The sequence below is a fragment of the Tenebrio molitor genome, chromosome 8 (assembly GCF_963966145.1).
Source record: "Tenebrio molitor chromosome 8, icTenMoli1.1, whole genome shotgun sequence".
In the NCBI taxonomy this organism is placed as follows: domain Eukaryota; kingdom Metazoa; phylum Arthropoda; class Insecta; order Coleoptera; family Tenebrionidae; genus Tenebrio; species Tenebrio molitor.
Window position 1 is genome coordinate 18,793,740 of NC_091053.1, and position 21,842 is coordinate 18,815,581.

At 33.9% G+C, this 21,842-nt stretch overlaps 2 protein-coding genes and 1 long non-coding RNA gene across 5 annotated transcripts; 2 read left to right on the forward strand and 1 right to left on the reverse strand.

The window, feature by feature from the left end:
- Nucleotides 1-7,447: 7,447 nt before the first annotated feature.
- On the forward strand, nucleotides 7,448-12,050 carry LOC138136321 (acyl-CoA Delta-9 desaturase-like). Of its 3 annotated transcripts, none has more exons than XM_069055486.1 (5): nucleotides 7,448-7,643; nucleotides 9,491-9,840; nucleotides 10,210-10,546; nucleotides 11,232-11,417; nucleotides 11,468-12,050. In XM_069055486.1, the coding sequence occupies exons 2-5, from the start codon at nucleotides 9,588-9,590 to the stop codon at nucleotides 11,853-11,855; spliced, it is 1,164 nt and encodes a 387-aa protein (XP_068911587.1). In that variant the 5' UTR covers nucleotides 7,448-7,643; nucleotides 9,491-9,587; the 3' UTR covers nucleotides 11,856-12,050. The 3 variants fall into 3 exon arrangements, with proteins under 3 accessions (XP_068911587.1, XP_068911584.1, XP_068911585.1); XM_069055483.1 differs by having other exon boundaries at nucleotides 9,503-9,840; XM_069055484.1 differs by having other exon boundaries at nucleotides 7,449-7,643; nucleotides 9,584-9,840.
- Nucleotides 12,051-19,008: 6,958 nt separating this feature from the next.
- On the reverse strand, nucleotides 19,009-19,647 carry LOC138137097 (uncharacterized protein PF3D7_1120000-like). Its single transcript, XM_069056384.1, has one exon. The coding sequence runs from the start codon at nucleotides 19,645-19,647 to the stop codon at nucleotides 19,009-19,011; it is 639 nt and encodes a 212-aa protein (XP_068912485.1).
- Nucleotides 19,648-20,683: 1,036 nt separating this feature from the next.
- Nucleotides 20,684-21,546, forward strand: LOC138136327 (uncharacterized). The gene is made up of 2 exons (XR_011161248.1): nucleotides 20,684-20,936; nucleotides 21,157-21,546. It is a non-coding gene; the product is annotated as an uncharacterized lncRNA (long non-coding RNA).
- The last annotated feature ends 296 nt before the right edge of the window (nucleotides 21,547-21,842 follow it).

A 21,842-nucleotide genomic window follows, 5' to 3' on the forward strand; every position in this document is an offset into this window, starting at 1 on the left:
ACATCTGAAGTCTCAGGTTTTGCTGCTGAAATGGCTTGCAAACGCAAACATAACAAATATCGTTCAATTATTTCGTCAAATTACATATTTAAAGGTTTAGCCTTTGAAACCTTAGGCCCTTGGTGCAAAGAAACAATAGATTTCATTAATGTCATCGGAGACCGACTTATCGCGGAATCAGGGGATTCAAAATCTAAGAAATTCCTTTTTGAGAGGATTTTCCTTGCCATTCAACGTGGAAACGCTGCAAGCATTCGGGGCACTTTTCCAGATTCCGCATTATTATCGGAAATTTTCGCATTGTAAATTAAAAATGTTATTTTATGTTAAATTTTAATAAATACTGTAAATATACAGTGCATTTTTTTTTAACTGTTGCCATAGGGAATTGCATGGTAAAACTTATACCCCCTGTTAACTTTTGTTCTGATGAAAATATTCAAACCATTTTTGGAACAAAGTTGGAAGATTTTTTAAACTATCGGACAGATTACAATTCAATATCCTAAACTGTCGAAAAAGTTGTGAAAAAAATATTTGCTGCACGCCGGAATAATAGTACGTCAAGCGGCCGCCAGAATAGCGTCCTTGTCGGCTCAACCAGCAACTGCCTATCCCCACTTTTGATTTTTGTCAGTTTCATTAAAAAATAAATAGCGAGATCTTCTCGTGGCTATAATTAAATTTCTTTATATAAAAAAAAAACAAAACGTAAAAACGTTAACGTTAACGCACAAATAATCCAACAAATTAACAGAAATTATCTAAGGAATTGTTCGAAATGTTTTTCTTCGACTATTTTGTAAATGTCGCACTGTAATGGAATTTGGTCAGGTGCTGATTGAGCCGATAGAGACGCTATTCTGGCGGCCGCTCGACGTACTATTATTCCGGCGTGCTTTAAAATATTTTTTCACAACTTTTTTGACAGTTTAGGATATTGAATTGTAAACTATCCGATAGTTTAAAAAATCTTCCAACTTTGTTCCAAAAATGGTTTGAATATTTTCATCAGATCAAAAGTTAACAGGGGGTATAAGTTTTACCATGCAATTCCCTATGGCAACAGTTAAAAAAAATGCACTGTATATAATAAATCATCCACTTAATTATTCTTAATTGAATTTGACACTTTTTTTTCGCATTAATGCAAAAAAGTGACAATCAAAACGCATTAGTGCAAAAAAGAACGTCATTTTGACATTCAAAACGACAACATAAAATTCGACATTTTACAACGGAATTAGAAAAATTCCTTTTTACAATTTTGAATCAATATCACGACATTTTGTCATCATTTTGAGTGCTAAAATGAGCTACTTTTGCGCACTAGTGCTAATATGGACTTTCATTTTGCAACGATTTTTATACCGGGTGTAGAATTGGTTTATGAGACATAGGGATTTTACATGTAAAAATAAAGAGTTTCAATTATTGGCTCCCCTAACAATTTTATGGCAAAATAGTTAAAATGAAAGTTAGAGAGAATTAAAATTACTGTCTAATTTCAATCTTAGTTTTTTTCTAACATCTTGTGGTACTGACAGAAAGGCAAGAAAAAAGTTAACACAAAAATACTAAAAAGTACTACTAGGCATGAAATTTTCTTTCTTTCTTTAAATGGTGTTATGGAGGATTTTCTTTAAGAAACTTCCAAGCAACATTTGCTTCAGGTTTCCCAGACCAACCAATTTCAGCCATAGAAACAATTCGAAGAATTGGAGAGAAGTTTGAACATTTAATGGAAGATACCTTTTCATTCGTCCTGTAGTCCTGTACGAGTTCATTTGAAGGGCAGATCAAAAGAAAATTAAATAATAGTGACCACCCGACAAATAATTTTAGAAGTCAAATTTCATTGCTAGTACTGCTTTTTAGTGTTTTTGTCTTAACTCTTTTCTTGCTTTTCTTTCAGTACCACAAGATGTTAGAAAAAAACAAAGAGTGGAAATAGACAGTACTTTTAATTCTCTCTAACTTTCATTTTAACCATTTTGCCATAAAATTATTAGGGGAGCCAATAATTGAATCTCCTTATTTTTACATGTAAAATCCTATGTCTCGTAAACCAATTCTACACCCGGTATGTACCGGGTGATCAAGAAGGACAGTTTAAGTTGGCAGTACAATTAAGAACATTTTTTAATTCGGTTATTTATAACACTGCAACCGGATATGTTTTGTTGGTTTATTTGACAAATATCTGATGTAGGTATAGCATTAACAACGACAAGCCATCAACAACCGAAAGTTACTCCTGTTATACGATTTAAAATACAATTCAGTGTTACCAACTTAAACAGTCCTTCTTGATCACTCCGTACAACAATTTTATTTAGAATTAAAATAAAAATTACAATTGGTTAAATTCGAAAAACAAATACCAGAAGTTACACGCAATTCGTCAGATATGTGAACATTCGAAGCTCCCGAAGACGATGAAGCAGTAACAGTTTCATTAAATTTCATTTTTTCTTCAATCTGGGTGTTTTCCTGATCTTCTCCACCTACTAGCAACTTGCAGATCTTCTTTTTATTCTCTAAAGAATCATCTACGTATCCTGCAGCCTACATTTGAGGATTTCCAGGCTCCATGTCTTTTTATAACCGACATATCAGCTCCTGCATTAGCTAATAAAGACGCTAAAGTTCTTCTAAAGCAATGTCCAGTATATTCTTTTGCACTTGGGAGTTCCAAAAAATTTGCAATTTTACTTGGGATACCACCGAAGGTATTGATGCCCACTGGTTGCACGGTACATCTTCTCTTTTTATAATTAATAAAAAATCTGGCATGAGGAGTATGAGATGGGCGCAGTGTTGCATATTTGCGAACCATATCCACCAAGTTTAGGTCTTTGAAATGTCCTTTTGTTACTGTGAACTCACGAGGCACTTTTGTTTTAGTGATCGGCAAGATAATTTTCATAAATTCTCCTAAATCGTCTACATCATTTACTTTAAATTGAGTAATTCTTGCCTCCGACAAGCTCCCGTAATTCCTATTATTAAAACCACCTGAAAACAAAAAATAAATAGTAACCAAACTTATACGACAAAAAAAAAATCTTACTTTTTGCATTAAGTAATCTTCGTCATTTGCTGTTGTAAGAAACTTTTCAATATTTTCCTTACTGAAGCTTTTGGATTTCTTGGCGCGATATCCTTCACTTTGTCGTTTCAAAAATGCGATCAAATTTGTGTATTTACTCAAATCAAGGTTTTTGTTGATTGAAATCATGGTTTTTAACATGGAATATACACTCCACAACGTTGAGGGCTTCACAATTTTTGATTTTTCAAGGAAGTACGCCAACATCACTTTCTCATTAATGCAATTTACTTTTTGTTTAGACCTCCATTCTTCGAAACGGCTGTATGTTGTCTCGTAAGCGACGCGGGATTTCTGGGGGATTAATTTAAGACGGCCTCTTGTGCAGCAGCTTCAATACGCTCTGTCTAGAACGTTGTCTTCTGAATCACTCATTTTTTTTTCCAAAAACAGTTAAATAATCGCAAACTTTTAAAAATGCGACAATCTTCAGATCGTTTTCGTTGTTTATTATAAAAATGACAGTAACCAACCAAATATTTTCAGCCACCTATCTTTTAAATTCAATTTATTCGCGGTAAAAATTAATTAATATTTTACTTAAATTATGGCAAAATTGTAAAAAGCCTTGTATACAACTCGTTGCAATACTTCGCTTTTTTCGCACACCGTTTTTATACAGGGTATTTCACGAGGGACAATGATCCCGGCGGAATAGAAAATGCAACCCACAATACATCAGGAGGAAAAGCCGAATATTTATCGCCTCCATGTCCAGGTTTACGTTTCAATGTATTGTGGGTTGCACTTTCTATTCCGCCAGACTCATTATCACTCATGAATTAGTCTGTATATTGCTGCTCCTACAGCTCTGCACTATCACTTAAATTTAGCAACACAATGAAAACACACTGAACAATGAAAATTTGGAAATGGCAAGTGACGCACAGTTGACTGTTTCTCGCTATTATTCTCTTTCATCTATGGTTTCTCGACTCCCGAGATTTTAGCGTGTTGCGAACGATCTTCTTAGCGTGTTGCGAACGATTTTAGCGTGTCGCATGAAACTAATTCACTGCCCGGGAATAAAATGTATGTGGTGCGGATAAAGAAGTTTTCACTTCAAAAATTATGTCAATCTTACTTCCTATTGATGAATGGCACACGTTTAACACCAAGGAGCAGCGAAACGAGGCCATAAGATGCATCGTCACAGTGAAAGTTATAAACGACACTAGGTTCACGAGTTTCGTTTATTTATTACCGTTGGATAATTTCAACTCCAGAAGAAAAAATGGTCGAGAAAATAAATTAAAAAAATCATTAATGAGAAAGTGATAAAACAATTCTTAGACAATATTATATCATGTGCAATCCATTTTATGGACTTTTGTAATTCTTTTTTTTTAAACTACTAAATACACTTTTATAGAAAGCTCGCGCTTTTCTTATTTTCAAGTGATTATCAGATTTTCCCATAATTTGCAATTTTTTGAAACAAGACCTAATTTTTTTATCGGATAAATTTTTCAATTTTAGGAGAACTTTTTGCTTTGACAATTTTACGAGTTGAATTTGAGCATTTTTACTCTGGTTAGGCCCGAGAGCTTTAGCTCGAGTATAATAAAATGCCCAAATATCAATGAGTAAAACTGTCTAAAGCAAAATAGCTATTTATGCACCAAGGGCGTTACAACGATGATTACGCCCGGAGAACGATGAATCCAACTCGAGGGCTTTAGCTCGAGAGATGGATATCGTTCGATGGGCGTAATCATTCGGTGACGCCGTGGTGCATACAAGATTTTATTTTTCACTATACGTGTTCTTTAAAAAAAATAAAAAAATTGGCATCTTTGCAATTATGAATTGATGAGGGCATTATGAATTCATTACGCCCGCTTATTCTTATCACGCCCTGTATTATGCCCCGGGGGTTATGGACATGTTTACGTATTTCGTATCCTAGGAGTTATCATGCAATTATACTAAAGTGAAAAATAAATGTTTTTAAGTGAAAATTGGGAAATTTATCAGAAATTAAAAATTAGGTCGTGTTATTTTGACAAGATACAGTTATTAAAAACACAATTATCAAAAACAATTTGAGAATCTGACAGGAGTAGCATGCAATTTTAATCACTTTTGACAGATGACAGAGTAGTAGGACGTTTTTACCGCGATAAACATTTTTGATTGGATGAAAGCAAGCTCTCTGATTGGCTGAACACGCAAGTTTGATATACGTGGGAATTAATCCATAGTAACGCCTCCACAGCTTGGAAATGGTTTCATTTCTGACCGATTACGTCTCATTACTGACTAATTTTTTTACTATTTGTGATCGGTAGAAGTGTATGCGTGGAATCACTCACTTTCCAACCTTTAAGGGATGCGGAAAGCTGTATGTTACTCTAACTAACTGTGAATAAAAATATTTTCAAATTTTGATCGCAAAAAAAAACTCTGATACTGAATACAACGACTATTTCCCTTTAAATTGTGAGGTGGCTCTTATGTGCTCTGCTTCGCCCCTGAACTTGACCTATTGTCTAATCAATTCAACTACATTTTATAATTTATTCTCTTGGGTCAGACATATTTTGGTTTATTTTTGGTGTTCTCAGAACGTCTTTTGTCCTTGCGTCAATTAAATATTGAAATTTACATCATCAATTCAAGTTTTATTCAGATCTTGTGACTTTTGACCTTGTTATAACATAAACAATACACCATTAAATTCATTTGATTCAATGTTTTCTTTATTGGATGCTCTGAATAAATTTTGCAAGTATCCACCAATTTTATAATTTTCCAAAGAAGGTACAAATCATGGAAAATGAAGTATATTTTTTTGCAAGTCCAACTAAATATGCCGCCAGAAACCAAAATTCTTATTTGCAATATTTCATAAATACTTATACAGGGTGTCCCAGAATGAACCAGCATAATTTTAATCAGGAGCTACTGGCTTCATGTAGAACTCGGAAAAAATATTTAAAAAATTCAATGTCAAAAAATAAAATGACATTTAATTTTTGAGGTACAATTTTCCTTTATTGCTTTTAGTCTTCTACGTTGTCCCACAACCTTGTAGGTAAAATTTCGGCACATTTTAAAAATACACCCTTGTACCGGGTGATCAAAAAGGACTGTTTAAGTTGGCAATACAGTTAAGAGCATTTTGTTGTTCGGCTGTTTGCAATACTGCAACCGGATACGTCTTTTGACAGATATTTTACGTAAAATCAACAGCGACAAAATTGTAGGTTATGTATGTATAAAAATCAACGGTACAAAGAAACAACTTGAACTGTCAATGTCAATGTGAAGTCGTCAACAACCGGAAGTTACTCCAGTTATATCATTTAAAAGTAAAAATCAATGCTGCCAACTTAAACAGTCCTTTTTAATCACACTGTATAACATGCATGTTTTTTATAAAATGTACGCCAATGCAAAGTAACCTCTAGGAAATATGCTTTAAAACAAGGAAACCGCATTGGTTTTATAAAATATGATATACAGGGTGTATTTTTAAAAAGCGACGAAATTTTACCTACGAAGTTGTGGGACAACGTAAAAGACTAAAAGCAATTAAAAATATTGTACTGCAAAAATTAAATGCCATTTTATTTTTTGACAGAATTTTTTAAATATTTTTTCCGAGTTCTACATGAAGCCAGTAGCTCGTGGTTGAAATTATGCTAGTTCATTCTGGGACACTCTGTATTGTAATTTTAAGGTAACAAAAATAAACATTTGAAACTGATTGTGAAAAGAAAAAGCATCTATCAGTTAGTGAGAAATTAGCCATTTGCAACTGTCAATGACAAATTTTTAACATGATTACTTTATCTTTTGTTTGTCACCAGAAACCACATAACCTCCACCTTAAACAAATTTATGGCCACCTAGTAACGAATGTCCCTAAATTCTAGGGAGTAATTTCTTGTTGACACATCTATACACTATGTCTTTTCCTAACGAAAGGCATCTCAGTGTTAGTGTTATTTAGACATCTTCACCAACGACCATACGGTAGTTTTTAGTTACCTATTTTTCACTTTCTGAGAATTTTTTTCTGACTGTCCGTCTTTTTTGACACACCCGATATATTTTGTTATTTTAGCTGTGTTATTATGTTATATCTATATTTTTTTTTTCATAATAATAGTATTCAAAAAAATGTGCTCCAGTTAAATACATTGAAGAGACTTTTTTAAGCACACAATATAAAACATAATAAGTAAATTTTTTGAATTGAATTGCAGATTTAGTGCCATTGTAAGACGTCAAAACACACACGATCGGAAATCAGGTACCACTTTTTCATGCACACATGACAAAGATAGTCAGTTATCCACGTTAATGACGAAGAAGGACAGGATAATAGATACGCACATTCACTTGATACAGATAGGAAAGGACAGTTTCTGAACGAAGACAGAAATGTAGGCATTACGGCCATAGTGGTTTGAAGATCAATGTTATATAACTTTCGGAAGAATGTTCTACATCAGATTCGTTCTGTGATTGTCGTGTCAATTAAAACAATCTGTAAATAGTTGTGTTGTGCATAAAACTATAGGTAAGTGCAATTTTGATTTTGTGTGCCGTGCTGGTTTCGATTTGTAAATTTAAAATTTTGACAATCAATCAGTAGGAAGATTCAGATATTTAAAAAAAAAAAATTAATACAAATTTACTTAACTTTAGAAAACGTCTATGAAGTAGAAAAGGCCTGAAGGATCAGTTTTTCTTCTTTGAAGATACTGTAAAATAATTTGATACAGTCCAAGAGTTTGGAGTAATGAAAATATCTTGTATTCTCTTGAAATTTTTGAAAAGAACTGGAATAAGTCAATTTTAAAAGTTTAAAAAAGAGCTATAAAATATCAAAAATGAGATTCATATGATATGATAATTGATAATTTCCGATGTTTGTTAACAAAACAATTTAAAAATTTTATACAATTTTTAGACTGCAAAATTTTCACTAGTTTGCTATTGCCGCTTTACTACATTTTAATTTTTTGTGTCTTTGGAGGACAAACAACTTTCAAATTTTAATAAATTAAACCTTATTTTGATATTTTATTGTGATTATTTCCTTCATGTGTTTAGCAACCAATTGCGTGACAAATATTGACCAATCAAAACGAGAAAACAAAAAATAACTCGATAAAATTTCTCTAAAATGCGCACTGTGCAATAATCTGATACAAAATGTCGGTACCTGATTTTAAAAAATATATACAGAGTGTCCCCAAAAAAGAAGACGAGTCCATAACTCCGTTATTTATCGGAAGATTTTAATTATCTGTACACCAAATTAAATGGTTGTTAATAGGCTACAAAATGGCCTAATAAATTCAAGTATAGCGCAATGGGCTTCAAGGGTAAACTGTCAAAATGTTTTTTTCAAATGAGATTACATATTTTTTTTAAATAATTCTGATAGAGATTTTTAATCTGAAAACAACAATGTATCACAAGTATACACTTAAATACCAAAAATTCACAAAAAATAATGTAAAAGAACGCTACCATGGTCTATGTTCCATTTTGCGCTAAACATTGGCGGCATATCTGCGCAATCCCACATGTTATTATTTGTCATTTGTTTTTCCAGCTACCTTAATTTGGTTTTTACATTGTAACGCAATGCATTTTGATAGCTTTTCGCTTGGTGCTCGTCATTTGTTTCAAAAGTTAGTGTTTTTTTTTTCTGAAGTTATATTTGTGATACATTGTTGTTTTCAGAATTAAAATCTCTATCAGAATTACTAAAAAAAAGTATATAATCCCATTTGAAAAAGAATATTTTGACAGTTTAGTCTTAAAGCCCTTGGAGCTATACGTGAATTTATTAATCAGTTTTGTAGTCTATTAACAACCATTTAATTTGGTGTATAGATAATTAAAATCGTCCGATAAATAAGGGAGCTATGGACTTGTCTTTTTTTTGGGGGGACACCCTGTATATTTTGAATAAAAAGGATTGGAAATAATACGCTTGTTTTCATTCTATTCAGGAAATAATCAGCCGTATACCCCTCGTGCAAAATTTTAATATCGGCAATTTTTTTGCTAATGAACTCAAACATCCATAAATTATTCGGTCAGAAGACAAATTATTATCAAATAAAAGCCCTCGACCTCGTCTCGTGCTCTTATTTGCTAATAATTGGTCTTCTAACCTCATTTATGGATGTTTTCGTTCATTAGCAAAAAAATTTCCGATAAAAAAATTTGCATTTGGGATATAATAAGTGAAAAATTATTACAAAAATAATTTCCATTTTAACATAAACAATATGGTTTTAATTTATGTCGTCAAAAAAAAAAAAATCAAAACTCGTTTCGTTGTTCCTTCAGCGCTTCAAGCAGTAACATTTTTTGTCCTGAAATTATGCTCTAATTAATGTATTCTAGTGCATTTTGTAGTGTTGGGTTACAAGTCTAAATCTCCCAATCTCTTGCTCGACGAAGTACCTATAACTATTTAATTTGGTTCGTTTATCCCAGAGCTATGGCTCCAAAGCCGCTCGGAAATTCCTTGTTTCTTTCTGAAACCAATTCAGCGGAACCTGTGCAGATTATTAATAAGCCAGTAATGCAGCAAGAATTACCACAGATCAAACCTTACGTTAGGACGACCAAACCTCAATACAGATGGCAAATAGTATGGAGAAATGTTCTGATATTTATCTATTTACACGTCGCGGCAAGTTTTGGGATTTACTATATGTTTACACTAATGCAGTGGAGGACCTTGGTATGGGGTGAGTAAGTTTCAAAATATTTCAACCTTTGTAATGTAATGAAAAGCTTGTAATTTTTTTTTCATTTATTTATATATTTAGATGAATACAGCATGTTCTTTGCTTTTCATGCATTTAAATATAAATATAAAGTGAGGTCTATGAGCCAAGCAAGCTCATGGCTTAGTTGCATTTTCTTTTCCACTCTTCTCATTCAACTCTCTTTCCACCATTGGTATTCACTTTGGTCTCGGTCTGCCTCTTGTTCTCCTTCCAGTAATTCCCCTCATCAAGGACACAAGAACAAAAAAATGTAAAAAACAAATAACAATGGTCCTCACGTTGAACCTTGTGTGACTTATTTATTTTTATACGTATTATTTCTCATAGGATACATTCTTTGTGATGTTGCTGGAATAGGAGTTACTGCAGGAGCACACAGATTATGGGCTCACAGAACCTACAAAGCCAAGTTGCCCTTGCGAATTCTGTTAGCAATCGGGCAAACTATAGCTCTTCAGAATGACATACACGAATGGGTCAGGGACCATAGAGTTCACCACAAATTTACCGATACAGATGCCGATCCTCATAATTCAACCAGAGGTTTCTTTTTTTCGCACATGGGATGGTTGATGGTCAAAAAGCACAAGGATGTCTTCATTAAAGGAAAAACCGTGGACATGAGCGACGTAGAATCCGATCCCGTTGTTAGATTTCAACAAAAGTGAGTAAATATACAAATATACAAGGTGTTAGTAAATGGTTGGAAATAAATTTCAGGGCGAACTCCTTACAAAAAATGTGGCTTAAAACCTAAATAAAGTTTTTCGTTCAAATGAGTAGTTTTCTCAAAAAAACAAAAAAATTAAAACAAACTTATTCTGGCATATCCGTATTTTTTTGAAATACTACGATTTAATAATGGTTTAAAGAAAAAATGTAAACGTGGAAAGTTGAATTTTTTAACGTATGTCAAAATTCGAAACTAATGAGATTTTAGGCAGATAAATGAACTAATTAGAGAAATTCTCCAACAGTGGAGTACATTTTATTTTTTGAGAAAATTACTCATTTTAACGAAAAACTTTATTTAGGTTTCTAAGCCACATTTTTCGTAATGAGTTCACCCTGAAATTTATTCCCAACCATTTACTAACGCCCTGTATAATACACTACACAAATAATAATTTTTCTGAAATTACAGTTGTTGGTCTATTAGAGTTTTTGGTAAAAAAAAATTAACATTTGTATTGCTCTTTGTTCAAAGAGTATCTAATGCCATATAACATTACTGTTTCGTATTTTTATTAATTATATTAAAATCTGAATTCACTGTAGGGTCATTACTGTCAGCGACTGTTTATTATTCCCCAACGCAATTCAATTCAATTTTAATTTACCTTTTCCAGATATTACTTAATTTTGATTCCACTTGTGACCTTCGCGTTTCCGGCACTTGTTCCTTGGTACTTCTGGAACGAGCACCCCGCAGTGTGTTGGTGCACCATAGCCATGTTCAGATGTCTCTTGACACTCCATGGTACCTGGCTCGTGAACAGCGCAGCTCACATCTGGGGCGTCAAGCCTTACGACAAGTGTGACACTTCAATAATCTGCACAACACCAGACTGACATTCACTTTTAGAAACATCAGAGCTGCTGAGAACAAAACTGTAGCAATAATCGCTTACGGAGAAGGGTGGCATAACTACCATCACGTTTTTCCATGGGACTACAAAACGGCCGAGCTAGGAAATTACAGAATGAACACAACTACGGCATTCCTTGATCTGATGGCAAAAATTGGATGGGCTTACGATTTAAAAACTGCGTCAGTGGAAATGATCAATAAAAGGGTTGAAAGAACTGGAGATGGCAGCAGAGTTGTGGATGCTCCTGCCGAAGGTGATGATGATGGTCACCACCATCATCACGAGAACTGTATATGGGGATGGGGGGACAAAGATATGAAGACAGATGATATGGAGCTGGTAGAGATACATCATCAAAAGTTACCAAAGTTTGTACAGTAAATTGATGTTGAAGCAAAGAATTTTGTTGATTTCTGTGATTTCTAAATTTTTCACTTGTTACCAAAGTGCAGGAGGTACCTATTAACTTTGTTTTTATCTTTACTGAGTGTAATTTATTTGTAATAATTACTAAATACATGTATGTAGGATGTACAGTTGGGTTTTCCAAAAATACGAGTATATGTTTTAAAAAAATGTTGTTTTTATTTTTTCTTCTCGGCATTGCTTCTATATAAATTCAACAAAGCTCAACGCTGACCTAAATGTTGAATTGTCGTGTTCTTCTCTTTCTTGAAGAAACTTGTATCATATTTGAAACACATAATACTTTGTGCTACCTGCTTTTTCTTCTTCTGCAAAAATTATCTTGTGTGTCACAATCGTAATATGCTTAACAGGAAAAACAATAGCCAGAAACTATAAATATTGATTTCTGTGTCAAAGTACAACTAGTTAGATTAGGTAAGGTAATGGTTAATGTTAAGTAAATGGTTCTCGTTTAGACAAGAACTAGATATTTATACTGATCAAGATTATCGAATGGACATGAAGAAATTGTAAGAAAATATAAAGTATAAAAAGTGCCCTTTTAACATTAAGCCCCACGTTGTGGAGTCACTTTTAACAGTGTTTGTGTTGTAAATTGTTTATTTAATTTACATAAAGGTAAACAAAGTTAACAAAGGTTTGTGGTGAGACTCTTGAGGGAGCTCGAATGATCAAATGAATAATGATTAATTGTCCATGCGTGCATCCCTTTTATAGCCTGGCTGGGGATGGTCCGGCACGCTCCGACGGCGCGCAGCTGATGATGATGGTAGGGGCCCAGCGATTAGATTCTTGCTGGCGACGGTAGCGCCTCGAAAGGGTTAGTACGGGGCGCTTTGGTACTACATCCGCGGTTTATGCTACACCCTGCATTTCTTTACGGTTCTGGAATTTTAGAAAGATGAACTGGTTATAAGTTATAAGCATATTGAAGAACACTACATTTTTATTTGGATATAAGTATAATTTCATTTAACAAAATCTCCCTAAATGCGTAGCCTACGAAGTATTCTTTTTGTCAGAGCTAAATACGACAACTATTTTTCTTTAATTTGTCCCTCAACTTGACCTGTTGTTTAATCAATTCGACTACATTTTATAATTTTTCCTTGCATCAATCAAATATTGAAATTTCGGTCATCAGTTCAAGTTTTATTCTGATGTTATGTTGTGACTTTTGATCTTGTTACAGCACAAACAATGCAACATTAATAGTTATTTATGCAAAGAATTTCTGTGTAAATTGGGTTTTTCTAATTGCACGAGGGACAAGATTAAAACACGAGCGTAGCGAGGGTTTTAAGGCCTCGAGGGCAATTAGAAAAGCCCAATTTACCCAGAAACAAAATTTTATTGTTTGAAACGACGTCCCTGAAGCTTCCAAATCTTTTAAAAATGGTTTCGCATTTGCTTTTGACAGTTTTGACAACTTTTTCAAAACCTGTCAGAAATGTAACGTTGAATGTGTTGTCTAGGGCAACGGTTCGTTATCTGCTCATTTTGCTTCAGGGCAGTTAAGAGGCAGTTTACAAAGGAGAAAAATGAAAATTTATGACAGTTGAAAACAATAAATTACATTTATCATTTATGGTTTTACAATTAATGAGGTTGGGCCGTACGTTGACGAAAGCAAAAGTAACCACCAGAGAAAATATTTCTAACGGCGTAGTTACAATTATTGTAATTGTTCCAATTTTTTGTGGACTGGTTTCAAAATCTCATTTCAAAATTACCGATGAGTGATCAAAAAGAAAACAAATCAAGAATGTTACCTCATTTTTCGTGTTATCACGTTCGGCATTTTGGAACACAAAACACGGAAGAAAAAAATATATGTCAAATTTGACACTGGCAGCTCGAACAATTTTGATTTTGTTATTTTGACAAAGCTCCGATACCAACATTAAAAAAAAAATAGCCTACTCTGGTATAAAACAAAAATGAATGTACCTACTATATCTTCAATGGTAAAACCCATTTTACCACTTATTCTGGGATAATTGTAGTTTACAATGACAGTAAACGTCTGTAAACTTCGCCGAAATTGAAAAGTTGTTTTCTAGGTTAACACAGCACATCGTTAACGTTTCTTTGACATTTCCGCGAAAAATCTGCTTACCAGTGGCGTCGCGTTTGGCGATAAAGTTGGTAAATTATGTAAAATGTTTATCAGATAATGATAATAATAATAAAATGTACAATTATTATAATTCCAACGATAATTTGCAACTATTAGTTGAAAAACTCTCTAGTTCTAGTAGATTTCGTCTGCAAGAAATAAACTAGTATTTTGATTTCACGTGAACATTACAGCTGATAATCATCTTGTTCCATCTTGAATTAATTTATGCATTGAATCATCACCAGGTTTTCACTGTAGCTTTGCAATTGAGATGTTCGCAAAAAACGATGGTTTTGACGTCAATAACAAGTTTCGCTTTTTAATGACGTAATATTTGATGATGGATATCACAGAATGGAACACGTATGGGTATATTTCGACCAAAATTAAGATGATGCAAATGCCACATAAAATATTATATATTTTTGGATTTGAAAAAGAGGCTCAAAGTAAAGCACAATGTAATTTTTATCAAAAATATTTCAAATTTACTTGGAAATGCTCTAACAAAGATTCAAATTTTCCAATTCCATATTTTATAAAACAATTAACCAAACAAAATTAAGGATGAAGTTTCCGATGCTACCAATATCTTGTTTTCTCAAAATTCCGACTGAAACTGTTTTTATCTTCGTATATCTCTACAGTGTGTATCAAAACGACCGCACCAACTACTTGTAATCGTATAAAGTAGTGAGGAACGTCAAAAAAAAAAATACAAATGTTCTCCTGATGCTTTTTTGTTTTTTCTTATTTTTCGCAATTTTGATTTTTTTTGTTGACATACATACAAGCACAATCATGATTAATTGACTAAGATTTATTCAAAAATTGTGTAACAAAAATTTTAAATTTCGGTTTTTAAAAAGGCAAACGGACTAAAAGAACACTAATTTAATTAGTGAATGTTATTGCAATTGAACGAATACTCCGTCTAATGTACCTAATTGGAACAAAAAAAATTTTTTTCCAACATTTTTGATTAAAATTTTCTAAATTTAACACGCTGTAACTTTTAATTGAAGCTGGGAAAAAAAAAATTCCAATTTTTTTATATTCTCCTCCCTGTATTCTGTACAACTGCTAATAGTTGGTGCGTTCGTTTTGAATCACCCTGTATAGGAACGGTTGAAGTGGCTTTTTTTGTAACCGGATTTGAAACACTTTAAATCCTAGGAGTTGAAATGTCTACAGGCGGCTCGGCCTAGTCAAATGTGAGGTAATTTTAATATCAATAATTACACATATTTAATAAATAATTATTCCTATCAAAAAAGCAAGATGGCCGTTCAACGTTAAAAAGTAAACCTTAAACTTTAGTAGATTTTACTAATATTATTGAACCTTCAAAACTAATAATATTGCAACAAGAGAACTACGAATTACTGGTCTCTAAAATTTGAAAATTGTAAGTTTAAAAATTGTCATTTTACTGTAACTGCAGCAAAAGAAAATAAATGAGTTCATGTCCGGTGTTTTTTTTCGTAATCCGCTAGATAAAATAGTACCTATACATCATTCAGAGTAGAAGGTCCTTTTATGCATCGTCCAGTTGTCGACCTCGACTTCGTCTCGGTTTTCAATTTCTAGTCTTAGCACAAAAAGTCTCACTTCTACTCTTAATGATATAATCTACTATTATGTACTTTGCACGACAAACTGCTCCAAACTTTTCTGACGACTGGACTAATAACATTAAGTTAAAAAATGTGAAATTTAATTTGTATTTACTTTATTTTAAAAACGAGATGAAATGTTTTACTATATGAATTAGTCACATAACACACCTGTTTCGTTTTCGTTGAGCCCCCCCGTGTGTTAAGAGGACTTGAGTTGTTACTTATGATATGGTCCTGTCAATCTACGATGGTACTGCTGTAAAAAAATTCTATAACTCCAATTCTTTTATATATATATATTTAGCTCTGCGAGCCAAGTAGGCTCATGGCTTGGTTGCATTTTCTTCTCCACTCTGCTCTATTTCCTGTTTGTCCTCTCCAGTCCACCATTCCCACTTCCTTCAGGTCTCCTTCCACCATTTGTATCCACTGTGATCTCGGTCTGCCTCTTTTTCTGCTTCCAGTAACTCCCCTCATCAGAGCTTGTTTGGTCGGTACGTCGTCGTTTAGTCTTGCAACATGTCCTAACCACCTCATCCTTTGCACCCTTGCTACACTACTTATTGACGGTTCGCCATAAAGTTCCAATATTTCTTTGTTTGTTCTTCTTTCCCATATTTGTCCTATCTTTTTCCCTCCGTATATTTTCCTTAGTACTTTCCTTTCGAATATTTCTAGTGATTGTTTTTCCTTCACGCTTCCCACGCTTTTCCCACGCTTCACTACCATAGATAACTACCGGCCTTATTATCGTTCTATATATCCTTTCTTTTACTTTCCTTGAGATACTCTTTGATTTTAGTATATGTAGCAATCCTCCCATACTCTTCGTCCCCTTTGCTATTCTTTCTTGTATTTCCTCCTTTTCTTCGCCGTTGTCAGTTATTGTTACTCCTAAATAATTAAATTTATGCACTTTCTCGAAACTATACTTTGATCCTTCCGTTATTACTTCGAGCCTTTCATTGTGTTTATTTTCTGAGCCACATTCTATCTCCATAAACTTTGTTTTTCCTTCATTTATTCTTAATCCCTTGTCTCTTGCTGCCTTTTCTAGCTTACTTAGTGCTTGTACTAGGTTGTTTTTTGTTCTCGTGAGTATTACAATGTCATCAGCATATGCCATCACCTGTACTAACTGATTATATATCAGACCATTCCCCCGTATTTCACTTGCTTTTACTGCTGAATCCAATGTTACATTAAACAGCACTGTTGATAGTGGATCCCCCTGTCTTAGGCCTCTCTTGACTTTAAATTTTCCAGATAGTTTTCCATTGGCCAGTACTTTGTATTCTGTCTCTTTTAGAGTCATTCTCACTAGTCTTATAAGTTTTTCCCCTATACCCATCTGTCTCATTGCTTCATACACTTTTTCTCTTTTTATTGTGTCGTATGCTTGCTTGAAATCTATGAAAAGCATGTAAAGAGGCAAGTTCTGGTCTATGCTGTTGTCCATAATTTGTTTTAGCACAAACACTTGGTCCATTACCGATCTATTCTTGCGGAATCCGCATTGATACTGTCCTATTTTCCTTTCCACGACCTCGTTTACTCTACTTTTTATTGATACCGCCATTATTTTATATATAGTATCCATCAAAGCTATACCTCTGTAGTTCTCACACTTGGACCTATCTCCTTTCTTATGTAGAGGACATATTAGTGTTTCTTTCCATCTTTGGGGTATTGTTTCCTCATCCCAAGCTTTGTTTATTAACTTGAATATATTTTCTTCCAGGTTTTGCCCCCCCACTTTTAGCATTTCTGCCGTTATTCCGTTCTCTCCAGGGGCTTTATTATTTTTGAACCTTTTAATAATTTCTTTTATTTCCTCTTTTCTCGGTGGTTCTTCACATTCCCCTGTAGTTAAACTTTCTTCTTCTTCTGTTTGTAATGTTTCTTCTTCTCCAATTCCATATACCTCCCCAAAATATTCAACCCATCTTTTTAGGCTTTCCTCCGTTCCTCCCACTAGCTGTCCTTCTTTATTTTTACAAAATATCTGTTTCAGGGATACATTCTTCCTTCGTTCGATTTTTATTCCTTGATAAAATTCTCTTATTTGTTTTTTCATATAATTATCTTCTATTTCTTTTATTTGTTGTTCTATGTTTTGTCTTTTCTTTTTCCTGCAAACATTCTTTGCTCTCTTTCTCCATATTTCGTAGTGCCGTTTGTTTTCGATATTGTTGTTATTTAACATTTTCATTCTGGCTTTTTCTCTTTCTCTTATCACATCCTTACACTCTTCGTCAAACCATGATTTCCCTATTTTTCTTTTTCCTTCGGTTAACAATTGCGCCCCTTCTCTCATTATTGTTTCAAAGTTTTCCCAAATTTCTTCCATATTCTTTCCCATATCCTCATTCAGCTTCTTATTTATTTTCTCCTGGAATTCTTTTCTTATCTTTTCTTCTTTTAATTTTTCCGTTGGATACCGTATTCTGGTATTCTTTTGTTTTTGATCTCTTGGAGGTCTTCTGTATTTTATTTTTGCTTTCACTAGTATATGATCTGTATCTAAATCTGCTCCTCTGTAACTCCTCACATCCGTTACACATCTGCTGTGTTTTGCCTCAATTACTAGATGATCGATCTGGTTAACTGTTTTCCCATCCGGCGAAATCCACGTTCCCTGATGTATAGTTTTGTGGTGGAAATAAGTGCTTCCTATTCGCATATTTCTCTCTGTTGCAAATTCTATGAGCATTTTTCCATTTTCATTCGTTCGATCATGTTTACTGTGCGTTCCAATCACTGGCTTATATATTTCTTCTTTCCCTATCTTTGCGTTAAAATCTCCAATTATCATTTTAACATCGTATTTTGGGATTCCGTTATAGACTTTCTCGATCTCTTCGTAAAATTTTTCTTTCTCCTCATATTCTTTCTCTTCTGTGGGGCAATGCACATTTATAATACTTATCTTCCTGTACCTGCCTCTTATTCTTATTTTGCATAATCTGTTTGTTACCGCCTTAAATTCTGTTATTTCGCTTTGTAATTTTTTACTTACTAAAAATCCAACTCCTAGCTTTCTATTTTCGTTTCCGCTATTAAAAAATAAGTATTCTCCCATTTCTTTTATAAAAATTCCTGTTTGTTTTGTTTCCTGGATTGCTAGCAACTCTATTTTATAATTTTCCATAATTTGGCTTAATCTAATTAGCTTGCCTTCCATGAATGTACTTCTAACATTCCATGTTGCCACTTCTATTTTTTCTTTCCGGGTGCCTAATTTTTGTCTTCCTGCTTTTTTCTTTTTGCTTTCCGTTCTCGTATCCTCATTCCTTGCGCGGGTCGTTCCTTTCATGTTTCGATCATCTAGTTTTTTTGTAATTTTCCAGGTCCGGGATCTTTTTCAAAACGTTGTCTTTCTATGTCTGATTCTTATTTTTTTCTGTATTTCCCTTTCTATTTTGCTCATGTCGTCATTTATGTAGACACGCGGTTCCTTTATCTCTCTTAGTTTGGCTTTATTTTTCATTACCGTTCCTTTATCCGTTTCATTTCTTAGCTCTACTAAGCACATTCCCTCTTTGATTTTTTTTGCATTTATTATATCGATCTTTATTTGAAGGGCTCTTTCCAGAAAGCTTGTCAACTTCTCCTTAATTTCGTTCTGGTCTTGTGTCTTCATTTCTACTCCTTGAACAATTATGTTGTTCCTTCTCTTCTCCTTTTCCATCTTGTCCATTTTTTTCTCTACCTCCTCTATTTTTTGTTTCAACTCCATATTTTCTCGTTTGATTTTCTCATTTTCCTTTCTGAGTTCCCTCACTTCCTGCCTGTACTCTTTTTGTTCTTCTCTCATTTCCTTCATTTCGTTGCTTAGGTTTCCCAGCATCCGTAGTATTTTATCCATTTTATCCTCCTGGCTCTTTTCCTTGTCCTTGCTCGGCGTTCTCATGACCTTTTTGCTTTTGCGGAAAATCGCTGCCACTTGTTCGGCGCTTCCCTTTCCTGTGCCTCCATCCGTGGTATCTTCGTCGCTCCCCATTTCTATTTCCGTTTCGCCGGATTCCTTAGATGTTCCGTTACTCCTGAGTAAATTGTGTTGCCTATCCCAGCCAGGCGCCAGGCGCTAACTTCCACTTCAATAGTTCGGAGAAGATGGCGCCTACCAGCTGATATTTTCTGGCACTTCTAATCGGGCTTATTTTCTTCTGTCTAGCGTCGCTCTACTCACAGACAGTACCTGATGTTCTCCGCCGTCTCTATTTGCAGGTTTCAATGTCTTCTTGCAAAATATTTCGTTCGTAACCGTCCAACTTTGGATTGGATTACGGAACTCGACTTTTACACCTGTAGACACCCCACCCTTTCACTCCAATTCTTTTAGTAGCCATTAATAAAAACTGAAGTAATCCTGAAATGGACATACAGTCTACAGCGATGTTAATGATTTCTACATTTTTTTCAATCTCACATTAAACAAACACAAAACCAGCAGTTTATTTTATAACATCGTAAAAATTTCACCATTAAAGAAACGTTTAACCCACAATTGCTATCTTCAATTATAGTTTGCACAGCAGCTTGCAGCTTACTTGATTTACGGATCAGTTAAAATTGTTAAATATTATTAGGATCTTTGTAGAAGCTTTGTTTAAGCAGCAGACAATATAATACATCATAACTCTTGAGTACATTTTTTCTGCTAATTTTCGTATAGTTTTATAGCAGAAATGAGAGTTAAGAATGTCATAACATAAGTGTTAAACTGAATTGCATTTTTAGGGTCATTGTAAGACGACAAAATACAGGAGAAAAGCTAATAAAGTAAAATTTACTTCATTCTCTCATTCCATAACAATAGTAGAAGCTAATATCAATATCTTGGCAAGTGAACCCTCGCGAAAGTGGTGAGATGTTCTTGACACACATTCGAGGTCAAACGTAAGAGAAATTGCCGATCGGAAATCAGGTACCACTATTTCACGCACAAGTAATGACGAAGAAGGAAAGCGATAAAGATACACGTTCACTCGATGCAGATAAGAAAAGACGGTTTATGAACGAAGACAGACAACTAAGGTAAACCCGTCAAAGTGTGATTTTGGGGAAAGTGTGACTATCAGATTTAAAAATTCCCTCCGGTGTACCAATCGTACTGACATCTCATGGGTGAATGCCCAAGCTCTGTAAGAACACAACTCTATAAGTAGGAACTCTGTAGCATTATTGTACAAAGTGACATTTGACGACCTGTCGGTACTGGTGCGATCAACTCAAATGATGAGTGCACATGGTTTCTTTCTGCATATTAGCAAAATCTTATAATACATGGTAAGTAAAAATATTCTACGGCGTATTGTACCATTTAAGAGCTAGATTCTATTGAGTGGTTATGAAAATCGTCCTATTTTTACTATTAAGCTGAATTACCACGTAGGTCACACTTGCCTTGCAAATATTGTCTTTATGGCTAAGTGTGACAATGTTCATGGGGCAAGTGTAAACCTGCTATTTTACGGTACATAAATATACAACAAAAACATTTTTTTAGTTGCAAAAATGGTGAGAAATTACAAGAGAAAGAGCGATAGAGCAACCAACTATACCAAAGCTCAATTACAACACGCAGTGGCGGAAATCCAGAGAGGGGCCCTAAATATATATCGAGCACATAAATTGTATCAAATTCCTAAAACTACCTTATTTTACCATGTGATTTATGAAACATACGAAAAGTAATAGCTTCACTTGGCCACAGATAGAAGACACCGACGTTATAATGGACGAAAACATTATCAGAGTTTTACCAGAACCGATTAAGGACAGAAGGGGTCATATAATTTTTAATACTCAATTTGACGGGTTGTTTCTTTAAAACTTAAAAAGTTCATAAATTTATTATATTTCTAGATGTTAAAATAAAATTTCGCTTAGAAGACTATTTTTTACGCACTTTTGAATTATTCTCACTTACCCTACAAATTACTAACTGAGCCATCGCTACAATCCATTGTCACACTTACCCCAATTTCAAGGGAAAGTGTGACCCATGGACATTATTTAAAAAAAAAATTATTAACTTTTTTGTCCTGAGCTATAAAATTATGAAACTTCTTCAGTTTGAAGCCAGGACCCTAAGGGACCTACAAAAAAAAAATCAACTTGTAATAATCACCACACGCTTTTTACAAGCATTATGAACATCAACTAATAAAAAACTAGGTCACACTTCGACGG

Coding starts and splice junctions, on each gene's coding strand:
- LOC138136321 (XM_069055486.1), top strand. CDS start 9,588: ATGGCTCCAAAGCCGCTCGGAAATTCCTTGTTTCTTTCTGAAACCAAT. Junction 9,841..10,209: donor GTGGAGGACCTTGGTATGGG/GTGAGTAAGTTT, acceptor TATTTCTCATAG/GATACATTCTTTGTGATGTT. Junction 10,547..11,231: donor GTTGTTAGATTTCAACAAAA/GTGAGTAAATAT, acceptor TACCTTTTCCAG/ATATTACTTAATTTTGATTC.
- LOC138137097 (XM_069056384.1), bottom strand. CDS start 19,647: ATGGGGAGCGACGAAGATACCACGGATGGAGGCACAGGAAAGGGAAGC.